The 18,098-nt window shown below is 39.1% G+C and overlaps 1 protein-coding gene across 1 annotated transcript; it reads right to left on the bottom strand.

The window, feature by feature from the left end:
* Window positions 1-3,893: 3,893 nt before the first annotated feature.
* Window positions 3,894-9,936, bottom strand: LOC149046257 (uncharacterized). Its single transcript, XM_089206043.1, has 2 exons — window positions 6,284-9,936; window positions 3,894-5,896 (listed from the first exon to the last, which is right to left on the bottom strand). Exons 1-2 carry the CDS (start codon window positions 9,459-9,461, stop codon window positions 3,894-3,896), a joined length of 5,181 nt encoding a protein of 1,726 aa, XP_089062169.1. The 5' UTR covers window positions 9,462-9,936.
* Between the last annotated feature and the right edge of the window lie 8,162 nt (window positions 9,937-18,098).

Raw genomic sequence — 18,098 nt, 5'->3', positions numbered from 1 at the left:
AGAACAATAAGAAATAATAATCCTCCTCAATGAAACTAAGGATTCATGGTTTCCCCTTTCTTGTCTTTCTTCATATCAAAACAAATGGTCAAAACAAACTTTTTTTATAACGACATCAATATTTAGATAAAGAGGCTTTCGCGAAGTTAGTAGAGAGTAAAAGCTGTGGAAAATATTGCCTGAAAATGATCCGAATTGGAACGAACACAGCTTTACTGGCCATTTTCCTGGGGATGTAAGTTAATGATTACTAAGCTAAAATTGTTAACAACACTTCACTGAACAACTGTTTGTTTTCTTTCTTTCATGTCAACTGATGCTCAACAGGGCGTAAGTATCGACTTATTGTGCTACGTATGTTTATCCATTCCCTGATCTTGTTGTTTAAGATCAATCCTATTTCTTTTAAAATAGGCCTTTGACTAGTATTTGCATAAAATCCAATTTGATTACTTATTATTTTTTTAAAACTGATATGTAATTAAAATCAGATTAATCTGTGTTGTGTTTGTTACTTGTCACATAACTTTCGGGCAGCTGAGTAATTTTGTTGGAGCTAGCTTGGAAGTTACAAGAACAATAAGAAATAATAATCCTCCTCAATGAAACTAAGGATTCATGGTTTCCCCTTTCTTGTCTTTCTTCATTTCAAAACAAATGGTCAAAACAAACTTTTTTTATAACGACATCAATATTTAGATAAAGAGGCTTTTCGCGAAGTTAGTAGAGAGTAAAAGCTGTGGAAAATATTGCCTGAAAATGATCCGAATTGGAACGAACACAGCTTTACTGGCCATTTTCCTGGGGATGTAAGTTAATGATTACTAAGCTAAAATTATTAACAACACTTCACTGAACAACTGTTTGTTTTCTTTCTTTCATGTCAACTGATGCTCAACAGGGCGTAAGTATCTACTTATTGTGCTACGTATGTTTATCCATTCCCTGATCTTGTTGTTTAATATCAATCCTATTTCTTTTAAAATAGGCCTTTGACTAGTATTTGCATAAAATCCAATTTGATTACTTATTATTTTTTTAAAACTGATATGTAATTAAAATTAGATTAATCTGTGTTGTGTTTGTTACTTGTCACATAACTTTCGGGCAGCTGAGTAATTTTGTTGGAGCTAGCTTGGAAGTTACAAGAACAATAAGAAATAATAAGCTACATTTTACATGAGGGTGTTCCATTTTGTTATTAAAAAAAGTAAAAGGGCCCTAACACCGGATTCCTTTTTCTGCAATGATTCTGGCATCTTTAAAGTATTTTAATTCCAATCATATCTTCCCAAGCTATTCACTATTCTTAAAATGTTTTTGGTGGTTTTTCTATCTTGGTGTGCATAGGGGTACAGGTGTGTTTTCGTGGTTTTTTTTTTACTCTTCCTCTCGCGTGGGACTCGACCTCGCGCTCGCCTCGCGCTTGCCTCCGTTTGACCGAAAAAACCCTGAAAAATTGCTTTACTGGCCTTTTTCCTGGGGATGTAAGTTAATGATTACTAAGCTAAAATTACTGAACAATTATTGTTTTCTTTCTTTCATGTCAACTGATGCTCAACAGACAGTAAGTATCTACTTATTGTGCTACGTATGTTTATCCATTCCCTGATCTTGTTGTTTAAGATCAATCCTATTTCTTTTATAAAAGGCCTTTGACTAGTATTTGCATAAAATCTAATTTGATTACTTATTATTTTTTTAAAACTGATATGTAATTAAAATTAGATTAATCTTACGTTGCGTTCGTCACTTGTCACATAACTTTCGGGCAGCTGAGTAATTTTGTTGGAGCTAGCTTGGAAGAAAGAACAATAAGAAATAATAAGCTATATTTTACATGAGGGTATTCCATTTTGTTATTAAAACAAGGAAAAGGGCCCTGAGACCGGATTCCTTTTTTTTTCAATAATTCTGACATTTTTTTAAGTAATTTAATTCTAATCATAACATTCCTCTTTCTTGTCTTTGTTCATATCAAAACAAATGGTCAAAACAAACTTTTTTTTATAACGACATCAACATTTAGATAAAGAGGTTTTTCTCGAAGTTAGTCGAGAGTAAATGCTGGGGAAAATATTGCCTGATAATAATCCGAATTGAAACGAACACAGCTTTCCTGGCCTTTTTCCTGGGGATGTAAGTTAATGATTACTAAGCTAAAATTATTAACAACACTTCACTGAACAATTGTTGTTTTCTTTCTTTCATGTCAACTGGTGCTCAACAGTGCGTAAGTATCTACTTATTGTGCTACGTATGTTTATCCGTTCACTGATCTTGTTGTTTAAGATCAATCTTATTTCTTTTAAAATAGGCCTTTGACTAGTATTTGCATAAAATCCAATTTAAATATTCTTTATAAATGATATGTTATTCAAATTAGATTAATCTTAAATTGTGTTCGTCACTTGTCACATAACTTTCGGGCAGCCGAGTAATTTTGTTCGAGCTAGCTTGGAAGTTACAAGAACAATAAGAAGTAATAAGCTATATTTTACATGAGGGTGTTTTATTTTGTTATTAAAACAAGGAAAAGAACCCTGAGACCGGATTCCTCTTTTTTTTTCAATGATTCTGACATTTTTAAAAATATTTAAATTCTAATCATAACCTCCCTAGCTATTCACTATTCTCAAAATGTTTTTCGTGGTTTTTCTATCTTGGTGTGCATAAGGGTACAGGTGTTTTTTTTTCACTCCTCCTCTCGCGCGTGACTCGCTCTCGAGCTCGCTTCGCGCTTGCCTCCGTTTGACCGAAAAACGCTGAAAAATTACTATAGCCGCAAACGCTAATCACACGTATTTCAAACTTTACTAGAACAAACTTGACACATTGTTGAATACGGTAACTGAAAATAACAAAATTACAAATACGCGAATGAACATAAAATAACTTACATCGTATGAGTGAAAGTACTGGAAAACGACAAAGCGAGATAAACAAGGATACTTACAAGACGAATGTGACCAACCCAAAGACGAAAACATGAAACCCAGAGCTAGATATGTAACGGTAATTTTCACCAACTAGACAACTAACCAAATAAATTACGCGCAACCAATATATATGCGATATGCAAATAAATATAACAAGTACAAAACTGGTAACTGACAAAGGACATTAATGGAAGACAAGAAAATAAACACCTAACACGAAACTATGAAACACCAACACTAACAAAAAATGATAGTACAAATTCTTGCGCCTACATTCCGGCCCCTTAAATACGAAGATCTAAATCCAAGTATTTACCAGCAAAACACTAAAAAGGCGCAAACTTTACAAAGCTAATTGAACTTAGACGATATTTACTTAATGTTCAGACGCCTAACAGAGTCAACAAAGTACTATAAAGTGTCAATTTAAATCTTTCTCCTCAAAGAAAAGTCACGCAATCTTGGTAATCATACGATAAGGAAAGTCAATGAATTTTTCCTTCCACTTGTTCAATTGATTCCAGAAGACATAGTTTACTGATAGGGCGCTCCAAAGTTGATGTCTTGGTTTTAACCTTGACACGGCGGACAAATCCATATTTGTCAGGAAAAACCTCTGTAATCCGACCAATTGCCCACGCATTCCTTGGCAAAGTTTCGTCAACCACGATAACAGTGTCCCCCACGGCAAAGTTTTTCTTTGGTCGAAACCATTTCTGACGTGATTGCAACAGAGGGAGATATTCTCTCTTCCAGCGACCCCAGAAAACATCAGCCAAATATTGTACTTGCCGCCATCTTCTCCTGGAGTATGTGTCGCTCTTTAAAAACAAGCCTGGAGGAAGAGGTGTCTCGCTGCGAAGCAGGAGAAGGTGGTTCGGTGATAGTGGTTCCAAATCCTTTGGATCGTCAGAAACTGTGGTCAGAGGTCTTCCATTGATAATGCTCTCACATTCACACAACAAAGTCTGAAGACTCATCATCGAGACTTTGTTCTTTAACCAGGGCACCCAGAACCTTGCGTGTAGATCTAATTAGCCTCTCCCAGACACCACCATGATGCGAGGCTCCGGGTGGGTTAAAAACCCATTTGATGCTTTTCTGCAGAAGGGCGTCATGAATTTTAGCTTGATTCCAGCTGTCAATCATGACACGAAGCTCCCTTTCACCTCCTACGAAATTTGAACCATTGTCGGAGCGAATTTCTTTAACTTGACCTCTACGAGCGATAAAACGTCTGAGTGCGTGAATAAAAGAGTCAGTGTCCAGTGAGTGACACACCTCCAGATGAACAGCTCGCAGTGCCAAACAAGTGAAGATTGCACCATAACGTTTGACCATGCTCCTCTTTTGACGAACAAGAAAGGGACCAAAATAATCTATCCCCACGCACGTGAAGGGGGGTTGATCTGGTGTAACTCGAGGCCGAGGCAGATTTGCCATCTTTTGTTCTCCAACGGGACCTTGTCGTCGTTTGCAATCAAAGCAGGATGAAAGCACACTTCTAACAGTAGAGTTGGCACGAATCAACCAGAAACGTTCGCGCAACAGAGCCAGGACATATTCTCTACCAGAATGGCCGCTTTTCTGGTGAAAGTGGTTCACAAGCAGACGAGCTAGATGAGAATCTTTAGGAATGATAATCTGATGCTTAGAGTCGTCTGATAGGGTAGCCCTGCTAAGGCGCCCGCCAACACGAAGAAGACCATCGGTCAAGATCGGATCTAATCTTGCAAGTGCACTTGACCCCTTGACGCATTTATCTCCCTTAACGGCTTCTAATTCTTCTGCAAAGGTGAGATTCTGCTCGAACTTGATAATCTCTTTTCCGGCTTCTTCCAGCTCTGCGTTTGTCACCAATTTCGCTCCAGATGCGTCAGCAGTATCCAAACAATTCTCCTTTGACACTTTTCTCCTCATCACAAATCTTCTCTGGCAGCGAAGACACAGCGCGATAAACTTCAACAATTTGAACCATGAAGAAAACCGTTGGATGATAGAAACGATACTCGAATCTTTACTCGCGTGAACAACAAAAGATTTCGGCTCTCGTTTCACCTCTGGGTCATCTTCTTCCAGTTCTACGCCGCGCAGAGGGGACCTTTCCCATTCAGATTTCTGTCTCAGCAGAAACGCCGGCCCCTTTATCCAGCGGTCATTCTTAGTGAAGGACTCTGCAGTAACTCCTCGTGAAGCATCATCTGCAGGATTAGACTTTGAGTCGATGTGTCTCCACTGTGAGGGACTGGAATCCTCTCTAATGAAGGCGACACGGTTGGCGACGTAAGTGTGGAAGCGCTTGGATTCGTTTCCAATGTAACGCAACACAGTCATGCTATCTGACCAGAAAGTGATTGCATCAATCGGAATCTCCAACTCCTTCTTCAAAACTTTGTTTAAACGGATGGACATAGTGGCGGCCGCTAACTCTAAACGTGGGATAGTGACCTGTTTTAAAGGGGCGAGACGAGATTTTCCGAGAAGGAAAGAACAGTTGATTTGGCCATCGGAGTCAACCTGTCGAAGATACAAAACAGCTCCAAAGGCCGACTGAGAGGCATCACAGAAATTGTGAATCTCACTTGACACAATTTTACCGGATCCACGCCCAACGCACCGGCCCATTGACATCTGAGAAAGTTTCGGTAGACCATTTAGCCACACACGCCAACGAGATAGGTAGTCGCTGGGAATCTCATCATCCCAACCCAAACTCTTTCTGCACAGATCCTGAAGGAGCAGTTTTGCCGGAAGGATGAAAGGCGCTGCCATACCGAGAGGATCGTAAACTGAACTCACCACGGAAAGGATACCACGCCTGGTACAAGGTTTCTCCTTAATGTTCAGTTTGAAACCAAATGTATCTGTCTCGACAAACCAGGATACACCTTGGGCTCTCTCTGCAGGAAGCACGTCGTTATCAAGATCCAGATCTTTAACACCCTTCGCTCTAGCTTCTACAGGAATGGATTCCAAGACTTAACGGTCATTGCTGATCCATTTAGTCAAATCGAAACCTCCCCTCAGCATTAGCCGACGAAGTTCTTCCACATGTTTTATTGCAATAGCCGCTGAAGGTAAGGACTTCAGGCAGTCGTCAACGTAGAAATTCTTCAAGACAGTACTAACCACGTCAGGGGAAAACTCGTGCCTATGATCTTCGGCATTCCGTCGCATGGCGAAGTTAGCACAACTGGGAGACGAAACCGCACCGAACAGATGTACGGTCATCCGATACTCTTATAATTTCTTAGAGAAGTCGCCATGGGGCCACCAAAGGAACCGTAGGAGGTCTCTATCTACTTCTGGGACACGCACCTGATGGAACATAGATTGAACGTCACCCATGACTGCGACTGGCTCCTGACGGAAACAGATCAGCACGCCAACCAGATTATTGGTTAAGTCAGGACCTTGAAACAGCTCATCATTCAGGGAAGTTCCTTGAGAATGGGCTGAGCAATCGAAAACGACACGTATTTTATCCGGTTTCTTATGATGATAAACGCCGTGGTGCGGGATAAACCACACCTTACCATCTGATCTCTCCAGGACATCCAGGGGAACCTTTTCTGCAAAACCGTCACCGATCACCTTCTCAAGACAAGCAACATAGTCCTCGCGAAACTTCACATCTTTAGAGAATTTACGTTTAAGATAGAGTGCACGGCGTTCTGCTTGACTCCGGTTTGCTGGCATCTGCAAGTTGAGGTCCCTTAACGGTAGAGAAACCTGATAATGACCATCTTCACACTGCATAACTGAATCCTCTACAATGTTCATGAACTTTAAGTCATCCCTTGACATGCTTAAACCATCGGGAAGAGTGGCATCTGCAAAATCAGCACATGCTATACACATAGGATGAGTCTCCTTACAGTTAACGAAGAAACTAGAAGATGGGACAAACTTTTGCTTTCTTCCAGTTGGGCCATTGATAACCCAGCCAAGATCAACTCTAGTTGCATATGGACCCCCATCAGAGGCAGGGACAACTTCTCTCGGTTGTAGGGCTTCAGGTACGTTTGCACCAATTAATAGATCCATCTCGGAATTCAATTCTGCTAGGTATACATAGCCTTGAAGGTGCGGCCATCGCTCCACATCCTCTTGTTTCGGGATCTCGTCTTTCACTACAGGCATAGAAGGTCGGGAAAGAACTTCTGGCAAGGAAATGACAACGTTCTCGTCTAGATCAGTCACTTCCAGGTTCGTAACAACGAGACTGTCCACATCGTTGCAGCTATCCATGGTGGTTAGCTTGAATCTCATTTCCTTGCCGCTGACTCTCAGACGTTTCAACAGGCTAGCCGAGCAAAAGGCGGTGTTAGATCCGTTATCCAGCAACGCATAAGTCTCCACGGACCGAGGACTTCCTTTGACTTTGACCTTCACAGCAACAATGGGCAATGCAGTCACGGAACCCTCCATTGTGGTTAGGCCACAAAAGTGATCAGCTCTGATCTTCTCAGTACTGGACTGGTTGTTCTCGCTCTGAGGTCCATCCTTACCACGGTCGGACGCAACAATAGCTTCTGGTGCACCTACATGCATTGCTGTAGCGTGTCTCTTATTACAGTGAATACAGGGCTTCCTTTTGTGACAACTTCTAGACTGATGGCCTCCACCTAAGCACGAAAAGCATAGCCTCTGCTTCATGACAAACTCCTGACGATCTGTAGGAGGTACTTTGGCGAAACTGGAACATTCGGTGAGATTGCGATCTGCATTGCAAAACAGACAGTTCTTCTTAGAAGAATGAACTGCACTCAACACATCAGCAGATGAATTGAGAGCAGATTTCGTCTCGGAGATCGTGACGAGGCTTAGCTGTTTTCCACCGGGTCTCTCAGACTTCGATCTCGAACCCCTATCCTTGCTGTTCTTCTTATCCTTTTCCAAACAAGGAAGCTTGCCAAAAACTGGATTGGACAAGGTGCGGGCTTTCTGTTCAACGAAGAGTGAAATATCATCAATGCAGACATCTCTCGCTTCCGAGTTGAGGATCCGATCAGCGTTGTCCCGCCAACTGGCTTGCAACTTCGGGGGAAGCCTCTCAATAATCTTCCGCATGCTATCCGGACTTTCGAACTTGCTGGAATGGCCGATAGCCTTAAGAGTGTTTGTACAGCTAGAAAGCAAAACGGCAAAGCCTTCTAGGGCGTCTGCATCTTCAGCTTTGATGACTGGACCATTAGTGACTTTATCCACATATGCCATAGCGATTTTGTGCTTCTGTCCAAATTTGCTCTCTAAGAGTTTCTTTGCCTTTACGTACCCATCTTCGGCTTTCATGTAGAGGCAACTTTGTACCAACTCTTGAGCTCTGCCAGCTGTGTGCTGTTCGAGGTAATAGAGTCTCCCAACGTAATCTAGTTCTCTAGTTTCGATTACGGTCTCGAACGCGCGAATGAAAGCACAGTAATGTAAAGGGTCTCCACTGAACACAGGTACACGTCTCCTGGGCAACAAGTTCCTTTGCTGCTGTTTCACGAACTCTTCCATTACTCGGTTCTGCTGGACGAGAATGCCATAGGCCTGGTCGCTCAGACCTGAGTTGCCAGAGCTTGAACTTGAATCACTCACAGCACCCTTATGATCGTTAACCGGGTTACTTGACTTCACAGACAATTTCTCTTTCTTATCGGCAGGTACAAATGACTCACGTTTTGAACCACCAGTCCTTGACTTTTCAGTGATGGAGGATACGACTGAAACGGGACAACGAGGATTCCTAGAGGCCACGTTGCTAGGCGCAAAACTACCCGCTTCAGCTTGAGCGTAAGCTTCTTCTCTAGCCACCGCTTTAGCGTACTCAGTTTTGAGGTTTAATTCATCTTTCTTCAACTGCAGGTCGTACTCTTGCCTCTTGAGGCGTAGCTCCGATTCCTGAAGCGAATGGCGGTGTTTCAAAGCGTGTGCCTCCGCTCGAAGTTCCGCGATGCGAGCTGCCTCTTTGGCTCTTGCAGCAGATATGGAGCTCGTTTTAGAAAAGTGACTCGTTCTCGATCCACACATGGATGGTCTAGACTTGCTACGAACCTCGGACCCAATTTGAGAAGCGCCGTCGTCAGGCGTTATCAGGTTATCTTGAAGCCTGGCTTCCGTGACACGTAACCAATCATTGACCGTACGGCAGAAAAAATCTAAACTGCTTTCAATGTCGGCGAAATAGAGGTCTGATTCTTGTCTCTGACTTTCCTCAACCAGAGCTACATTATACGCGTCATGAGCCTCGGTAAATCTTCGAAATAGCGACGTGATTTCCGACAGCTTTACTTTCACCGTCTCCAAATTATTTACATCCGTTAAAAGACTATCGATCTCTCGACGCTTGGACGTTAACGAAGACAACACTCCTCCTCTCCGCTTTCTGAGTTTACGGATGCGTTCAAGAGAGATTCCTTCTTGATCCAAAGAGATATTCGGTTTACGAGCACGTGAACTGTTTTCGGCAGGTTGGCCGTTCTTCCCGGCCGAATAAGACAGGTAGACATCAGAACCGTTGCGAGACATCGTCATAAACTTCCAATAAACCAGATTCGTCTTTTACAAAATATAGCCGCAAACGCTAATCACACGTATTTCAAACTTTACTAGAACAAACTCGACACATTGTTGAATACGGTAACTGAAAATGACAAAATTACAAACACGCGAATGAGCATAAAATAACTTACATCGTATGAGTGAAAGTACTGGAAAACGACAAATCGAGATAAACAAGGATACTTACAAGACGAATGTGACCAACCCAAAGACGAAAACATGAAACCCAGAGCTAGATTTGTAACGGTAATTTTCACAAACTAGACAACTAACCAAATAAATTACGCGCAACCAATATATATACGATATGCAAATAAATATAACAAGTACAAAACTGGTAACTGACAAAGGACACTAATGGAAGACGAGAAAATAAACACCTAACACGAAACTATGAAACACCAACACTAACAAAAAATGATAGTACAAATTCTTGCGCCTACAATTACGCCTGGTCTGCAGATCCAGGCCTCCTCAATGAAACTAAGGGTTCATGCTTTCCTCTTTCTTGTCTTTCTTTATATTAAAACAAATGGTCAAAACATACTTTTTTTAATAACGACATCAACATTTAGATAAAGAGGTTACTCCCGAAGTTAGTCGAGAGTAAATGCTGTGGAAAATATTGCCTGATAATAATCCGAATTGGAACGAACACAGCTTTCATGGCCTTTTTCCTGGGGATGTAAGTTAATGATTACTAAGCTAAAATAATAAACAACACTTCACTGAACAATTGTTGTTTTCTATCTTTCATGTCAACTGATGCTCAACAGCGCGTAAGTATCTATTTATTGTACTACGTATGTTTATCCGTTCCCTGATCTTGTTGTTTAAGATCAATCCTATTTCTTTTAAAATAGGCCTTTGACTAGTATTTGCATAAAATCCAATTTGAATACTTATCATTTTTTTTTAAACTGAATGTAATTTAAATTAGATTAATCTTACGTTGTGTTCGTCACTTGTCACATAACTTTCGGGCAGCTGAGTAATTTTGTTGGAGCTAGCTTGGAAGTTACAAGAACAATAAGAAATAATAAGCTACATTTTACATGATGGTGTTCCATTTCGTTATTAAAAAAAGGAAAAGGGCCCAGAGACCGGATTCCTTTTTTTTTTCAATGATTCTGACATTTTTAAAAATATTTTAATTCTAATCATAACCTCCCTAGCTATTCACTATTCTCAAAATAGTTTTCGTGGTTTTTCTATCTTGGTGTGCATAGGGGTACAGGTGTTTTGTCGTGTTTTTTATATTTGCACTCCTCCTCTCGCGCGTGACTCGCTCTCGCGCTTGCTTCGCGCTTGCCTCCGTTTGACCGAAAAACGCTGAAAAATTACGCTTGTTCTGCAGATCCAGGCCTCCTCAATAAAACTAAGGGTTCATGCTTTCCTCTTTCTTGTCTTTGTCCATATCAAAACAAATGGTCAAAACATACTTTTTTTTAAATCGACATCAAAATTCAGATAAGGAGGCTTTTCTTGAAGTTAGTAGAGAGTAAAAGCTGTGGAAAATATTGCCTGATGATAATCCGAATTGGAACGAACACAGCTTTCATGGCCTTTTTCCTGGGGATGTAAGTTAATGATTACTAAGCTAAAGTTATTAACAACACTTCACTGAACAATTGTTGTTTTCTTTCTTTCATGTCAACTGATGCTCAACAGGGAGTAAGTATCTACTTATTGTGCTACGTATGTTTATCCATTCCCTGATCTTGTTGTTTAAGATCAATCCTATTTCTTTTAAAATAGGCCTTTGACTAGTATTTGCATAAAATCCAATTTGAATACCTATCATGTTTTTTAAAACTGATATGTAATTAAAATTAGATTTATCTTAGGTTGTGTTTGTTACTCGTCACATAACTTTCGGGCAGCTGAGTAATTTTGTTGGAGCTAGCTTGGAAGTTACAAGAACAATAAGAAATAATAAGCTACATTTTACATGGGGGTAAAAAAAAAAGGAAAAGGGCCCTGAGAGCGGATTCCTTTTTTTTCAATGATTCTGACATTTTTTAAAGTATTGTAATTCTAATCATAACCTCGGAGTCCCTAGCTATTCACTATTCTCAAAATGTTTTCGTGGTTTTTCTATCTTGGTGTGCATAGGGGTACAGGTGTTTTTTCGTTGTTTTTATATTTGCACTCCTCCTCTCGCGCGTGACTCACGCTCGCGCTCGCTTCGCGCTTGCCTCCGTTTGACCGCAAAACGCTGAAAAATTGCGCCTGTTCTGCAGATCCAGGCTTTCTCAATGAAACTAAGGGTTCATGGTTTCCTCTTTCTTGTCTTTCTTTACATCACGACGGATGGTAAAAACTAGACCGTAACACAGCTTTCCTGGTTCCCTCACGAAAAGTGATATGTTCACTCATTTAGATCTGGAGATTATTTAGACAACCAACTGAGGATCATAATTGTGAAAAAAAAAATTATCCATTCATCGATCTTGCTGTTCAGTTCAATTGAAGGTTTTAATGGGCAAAGTTTGAGGTCTTAGACCGCTCTTACAGAGATCGCTACTTAAATGTTTCCCCTCTCCCATTTTTTTATTGTTCTACTCAATTTTATTTCATACTTGGTCTTGCTGTAAGTTGAGCTCAGTCCAACTAAATTAAGTAAGAAAATAGCTGACGGTTTATTTCATAATTTTGATCTTTTAAGGAGCAGGTGTATTACACCTTAGTACCAAATGAAGGAGATAATTAATTGAGTGTAAACACTGTAAAATAAAAAAATAAAAAAAAACGAGCAAGACTCGCAATAAAGAAAGAGAGCATTAATTTACTTTTGAATCTTTTCTTTCATTTCACCTGATGCTCAACAGATTGTAAGTATCTACTTATTGTGTTACGTACGTTTGTCCACTCGTTGATCTTGCTATTCAGCTCCAATTCAATTTTATCTAAAATAGGCATTTGGTTAGTATGTTTTTAGAGTTCAACTTGGATATATACATTTTAATTACTTGATTTGAAGAACCTGACGCTACACAAACTTATCAGTGTGAAAGAACCCATTTATTGTTCTACTTAATTTTATTTCATACTTGGTCTTGCTGTAAGTTGAGCTCAATCCAACTAAATTTATCTTCCTCCGAGCCATGTTTTCAGAAATTTGAATGTATAGATATAAAATTGAATTTCATTGACTTTCTGTACCGTTTTTCACTTGTGATGTTACATTTAGTTGAGCAAAAGAAAATTGCAAACATATCAAGGAATTCTTTGCAATGAAGTCTTTAAATAAAGGTTTTAGTTAATCACTATGCAATGTTTCACTGATAAGTCATTAGGCTATGTTATGATTAATAACAGAGTAGTAATACCTACAAATGGCTCTTATCACTTAAATTTGTATCATTAATGAATCATTTTAAAGTTTTCCCAATCAATGAAACTATTGGCAGCTTTATTAAAACAACGAAGCGAATTTCTGAAATGCGGGAAATTAGGTAACCCTAAGAATAGGCCGTGTTGTTCTAAATGGTGCACAAGAAACTTTCATTCGTTAAAATTTAGATAAAGCGGTAGTTAGAAAAATGTATTAGCTCATAAGCTTTTGCATTCAATACTAACAATATTTTCTTCTATCATTATTTCTCTCTATTTTCCAAAATGAAATTAATCTCCAGGCTGTAAGTACCCACCATTTTAATTATATACGCGTATCACAGACATTCTGACTAACGTACATGTCGAAAATGTTTTAAAGTAAGCTGTAACCTTGAAACACTAATTCTGCTTCTTTTATTTCCTTTTTCTCCCTCAATCTTACTGGACATATCAAGTTGGTAAGTGGATTTACGTTCATTATCAAAACGAGCTTTTATCGATAACACTTTTTACTCAGGCGCTCCGTGATAAGGTCGGTTCATTTACAAATCGCTGTCAAGAACATTAAGGAACAAGCGTGAGTGCACGAATTTCACATTAAGGGTTCAAGAACTACTTGAGTAACGTGTGAAATTACTGTGCTGTGTAGAAGGGATAACTCTTCCAAATACCTTCCACACGTTTTTCACTTGCCTTATGCAATTTATACATGTGCAATAAATGATGGTAATAGGACTGAGTAGAGTTCAATTCGGTCTGTAACCATACAAGTGATTATAACAATCGGACGACCGCGCAGCGGGAGTTGCATTTGTTAATTACGAGTATGATTACAGATAGAATTGGACGACTCGAGGTCCTGTTATCAATTAACCAGAACTACGGCAAAACTTGAGAAGGAAAATAGACATCAGTTGTACATTTTCATTAAAAAAAACAACTATTAACTCGGCGAAATGCGCGACAACATCGCTTACTGTCCACTTACACAGGCACAACGTATCTACTGTCCTATTACACTGTCCAATTACAGGCATGACTCATACACTGTCCTATTAGTGCTCTAATCGGTCTGGTGATAACCAATTACATTCGAGAATTTTGGTATAATTTTGATTAGTGTAAAATTGTGTGAAGATAGTGATCATAACTCCCCGTTACGAGCGCCTGAGTACACGCACAAATGCGTTTAGTGGGGTAACCTCCTTTTTAGAGGTTAAGAGAGTGAGACTGATAAGAACTGTGTCACCTGAATTGAAAAAATACGGGGTGGAAATGGTATTAAAGTAAACTGTTTGGAAATGGGATCAGAATATGCCCCTCCCTAATACTAATCTAAGTTGTGTAAATTATCACTGGTTTTAATTTCTGGCATTCCGCAAAAAAATATACATATTTCAATATTTCACATAATGATTATTCTAGATACACTCTCGGCCATCTGGACATCAGGGAATAATACAGTTTTTAATGCGAGCGCTGTAATTCCTTAAAAATTCGTAAGCACTAAATAGGACGCTAAGGGTATTTAGACTATCCTTGAAGTGCACGAAATTGTTTTGCGTAGATATTTAGCTTATCATATGTATAAACCAAGCCCTTTTCTTTTATTCTGTTCAATTCAAAATGCTTTGACTCTCTTACCTTTGCGAGGTATATCAAACATTATCATAAGTTCTTTTTCCTTTAATTAGTATTTGTTATCTTTCGCTTCCTTTTTTGGCAGCGAAAGCAGTATCACTTTATTATTTTATTATAGAACATCAATCCTTTTCGCATACCCCAAAGTGGTTCATTTGTTGGTGTCCGTATGCGATTATAAAACCAATTGTTATATCTTGTGTCCAGCTTATAACCTCTTGTGTCTGCAAGATTACAAACTCTCTATGTCCGAAAGTATGCTCAAAGGCATAGATTAATTCGCATTAATCGATTTTAGCATATGGCCCACCTGGCCCCCCCTCGCGCAATTCCATAGAAAAGCTGACGTATGGAGGGCCGGACGGGTTGATGTGAGCCGGCGCCCGTTTCTCGAAATGCCTGGTAACTTAACGGGCTCGAGGCAATACTTTAAAATCAGAATTTTAGGAGGATAGGAGCAGCCTGGAAACCTAAGTATTCCATTTTGTTTCTTTAGCTAATAGTTTTATTGTAGAATTTTTAAGCTTTTGAAACCATCTTGAAGGAAAGCAGAACAGCTTTACGGGCCCGTTAAGTTACCAGAACCCCGAGAAACGGGCTCCCGGTCCGGAAAAAGCCGCCCGGCCCTAGTGCACTTGGGCAAAAAATATTAAAGTGAAAAACATTGTCCGCTTTAGTGGCTAAAAATGAGTGACAGCAGAGAGTACAAATGGAAACAAAAGCTACGTTTTCCGATGAAATGTGAGTTTCCTGTTCTAACTCGAAAACAGAAAGGAAAAGTATTAATTGTAGAATAGTTTTTGTGGTTATTCCGCGCGCGCCGGTCTATCGCGTGGTATTTAAGAAAAAAAAAATCAAAATTTCCAACACTAAAAAGTCATACAATAAAATGCGTAATGACTGAGTTAGGTCGGGCTGGATGGGAAATATTTGACTTTCGATCGTGGCTCTCGGACCTCTGTGCTATGCTCGGTCCGTACGTCATGAACTCGAGCCAAATACGTTTCCGTCCGGCCCTCCCACTCAGTCAATTAGTACACAGTATCTCACAACGGCTTTAAACTGATAGTAAATTTCAGTTGATTCATTTTCTCTTCTTTTCCATCGGGTTCACCAACGTCTCATTGACATAACAGGTCGTAAGTAGCTTTTTCTTTACCTTTCCTCGTTTTTACATTTCTAACAAACTAGATACTATTCGACAGTCATCATGTGTTAGACTCCCTTCAGAGTAATCATCATTTTTGCGAAAGAGTAGATTTGTAAAAGGAAACGCTTTACCTACAATGAACCGGTATAGTTTTCGCCCCAATCATCATTTTTGATTGCGGCCAAGAGTTATATTTTGGCAAAATGTCTTTTTTACAATTGCTGGGTGACAGCATGTTAAAGACTGTTATACGGTCAGCCTTCCCCATTGAATGCCAACATGGTAACCATTTGAAATACCCAACCGGTGTGGCAAGTGTAATAAGACGCGTAGTCATACTACCGGCTGTTCCATGAAAAAGACACTTTTACTTCACGATACCAAACTGAAGGACAATGTAGGCAATAAAAAAATGTGCCTCACTAACTAGCAAATCTTTTTTTCTTATTCCTACCTTAACGGGCAAACAGATCGTAAGTATGTTTTCTTTTTATAGTTATTTGGTGGATTTCACATGTCTTTTGACTACTGCAGTAACAGTCATGTAACATATTTGTGTCACTGTCGCTTACTTTTGTAATAATGAAAGCTACAATTTTCGTTTTATTAATATTATTATTATGATCATCAATAAACATGGCATTCTGATATTCGCCTTGCTTCCTAAGTTATGGTTGGAAACTCGTTGAAACTGTTTTGAATTAGGCTCTTGTGGAAATATTTATTCAGTGTGAACCATAAGTAGATAAGGATTCGATTTTGATTCAGTGGCTCAGTTTACAAAAAAATTGAATTTTACCTGTGGTAGAATGTAAAATTGAGGTGTTAGTTACTTGAAACTAATTATGAGAATTAAAGTCATAATCATGAAAATGGTTTCACATCAGAACTATTTGTTGAGCAGAGGTCTTAGCCGACTGATTAATGAATATCAACTCTCTTAGCAGTTAATTACTTTCATTTTATTTATTTTTCTGTTCTTGATGTATTTTTTTTATTATTCTTTGGCCTTGGCAATTGTGAAAAACGATTAGGACGTAAGTACATGTTTCTCTGTCATTTAAAGCATATCTATTTGCATGGCACCTTCACAGTGCGTATACGTTAACATATTTAACTAAAGTACAGGTTATAAACGAAAGAAAAAGTGCATAGCATTTCTCAATAAACAAATGAGTTTTTTGAGAAACAGATGCACGTTTTAATTTTATTTCTTTTATAACTTTTATTCACATGCCACTTCTGCAATCACTCAGCTGGTAAGTTGAATTTATTTTATCTCGCGCAATTCTTATTCTTGATAATCATGCTCAAGACAATTATATTTTCCTTTAGTGCCTAAGATCCTATTTACAACCGGTCCGCGTATGAATTGTTTACTCTTTTCGGAGTGCATGTCGATTAAGTGTTGTAAAAACAGAGTTAGGTTATCATCACAGCGAAGCAGAAGAACGAAAAATCATTGGAGCCTCAATAATCTCATGTTCAAAGCAAACATTTGGCATCCAGAATTGGAAAACTCACGAGAGCATGTGAAATCAAATTTGCTGAGAAGCTGTAGTGCAGAACGAGGCGTAGCAAGACTCCGATGTTATGAAGGAGTACTTCTGAAATCCCCATCGAAAATCGCTTTCTCTTACAACAATACAGTTTCAACCAATGAAATTTACGCTGACATCCATGTCATCATTGTGTTTTAAGTCTACTTTTATGCTTTATTTTGAATTTTGAGCTCAACTCGTGCTTTCGGTACAATTTTATTAGTAAAAACTTCCATAACTGGCCCCTCATCCTGTGATGTGCTGGTTACAGCTGACGAGGAACATTCAATTTAGCAATTCTAACTTTCTCTACTTCCTGATCGCGACTGAATCTCGTCCAAGACCGCAAACAAAAAAGTTCACGGCGTACCGTAAGATCATTATAAGGCCTGACAAACGCAGAACAGAAGTAAAACAAAGTTTAACACTGGTCATACCACGCATAAAATCAGCCAAACCCTTAACGCGAAACCGGCGTGACCGAGGTTAAACAGAAATTTAGAAATACAACCCATCCTTGATAATTTTCTCTTAAGTTTCTGGAGAATCTTTTTCCAACATCACGTCCTTCTCTGGGAAATGTAAATTTAGGCGTTAATACTCGCTTTCCATTTGTTGAGAAAGTACTGGAACCTAATTCCTTTCCTAAGAAAAACGGGGGGGGGGGGGTAGAATTTTACGATGAATTGTTATTTCATAACTTAAGCTATGTTATTTAGATCATTAACTGTTCCTCCTTTCTTATCTCATCTTTTCTGTCTAGCCAACTATCAAGGTAACTATCAATATCATCCGTTCCTATAAATAAATAACTCTCCTGTGGCTTAATATACATTATTGACTCTCTGCACCGGCTGATTACTGATCAGCAAATTACAATCGTAAATAGCAAAGAATTATCTAAGTGTATATCAGTGACAGTTAGTGATAGCTGTTAAT

This window comes from Pocillopora damicornis, chromosome 5, assembly GCF_964200805.1.
Source record: "Pocillopora damicornis chromosome 5, jaPocDami1.2, whole genome shotgun sequence".
Classification (NCBI taxonomy): domain Eukaryota; kingdom Metazoa; phylum Cnidaria; class Anthozoa; order Scleractinia; family Pocilloporidae; genus Pocillopora; species Pocillopora damicornis.
Note: the sequence above shows the minus strand (reverse complement) of the source record. Positions and strands in the feature narration are given on the sequence as shown.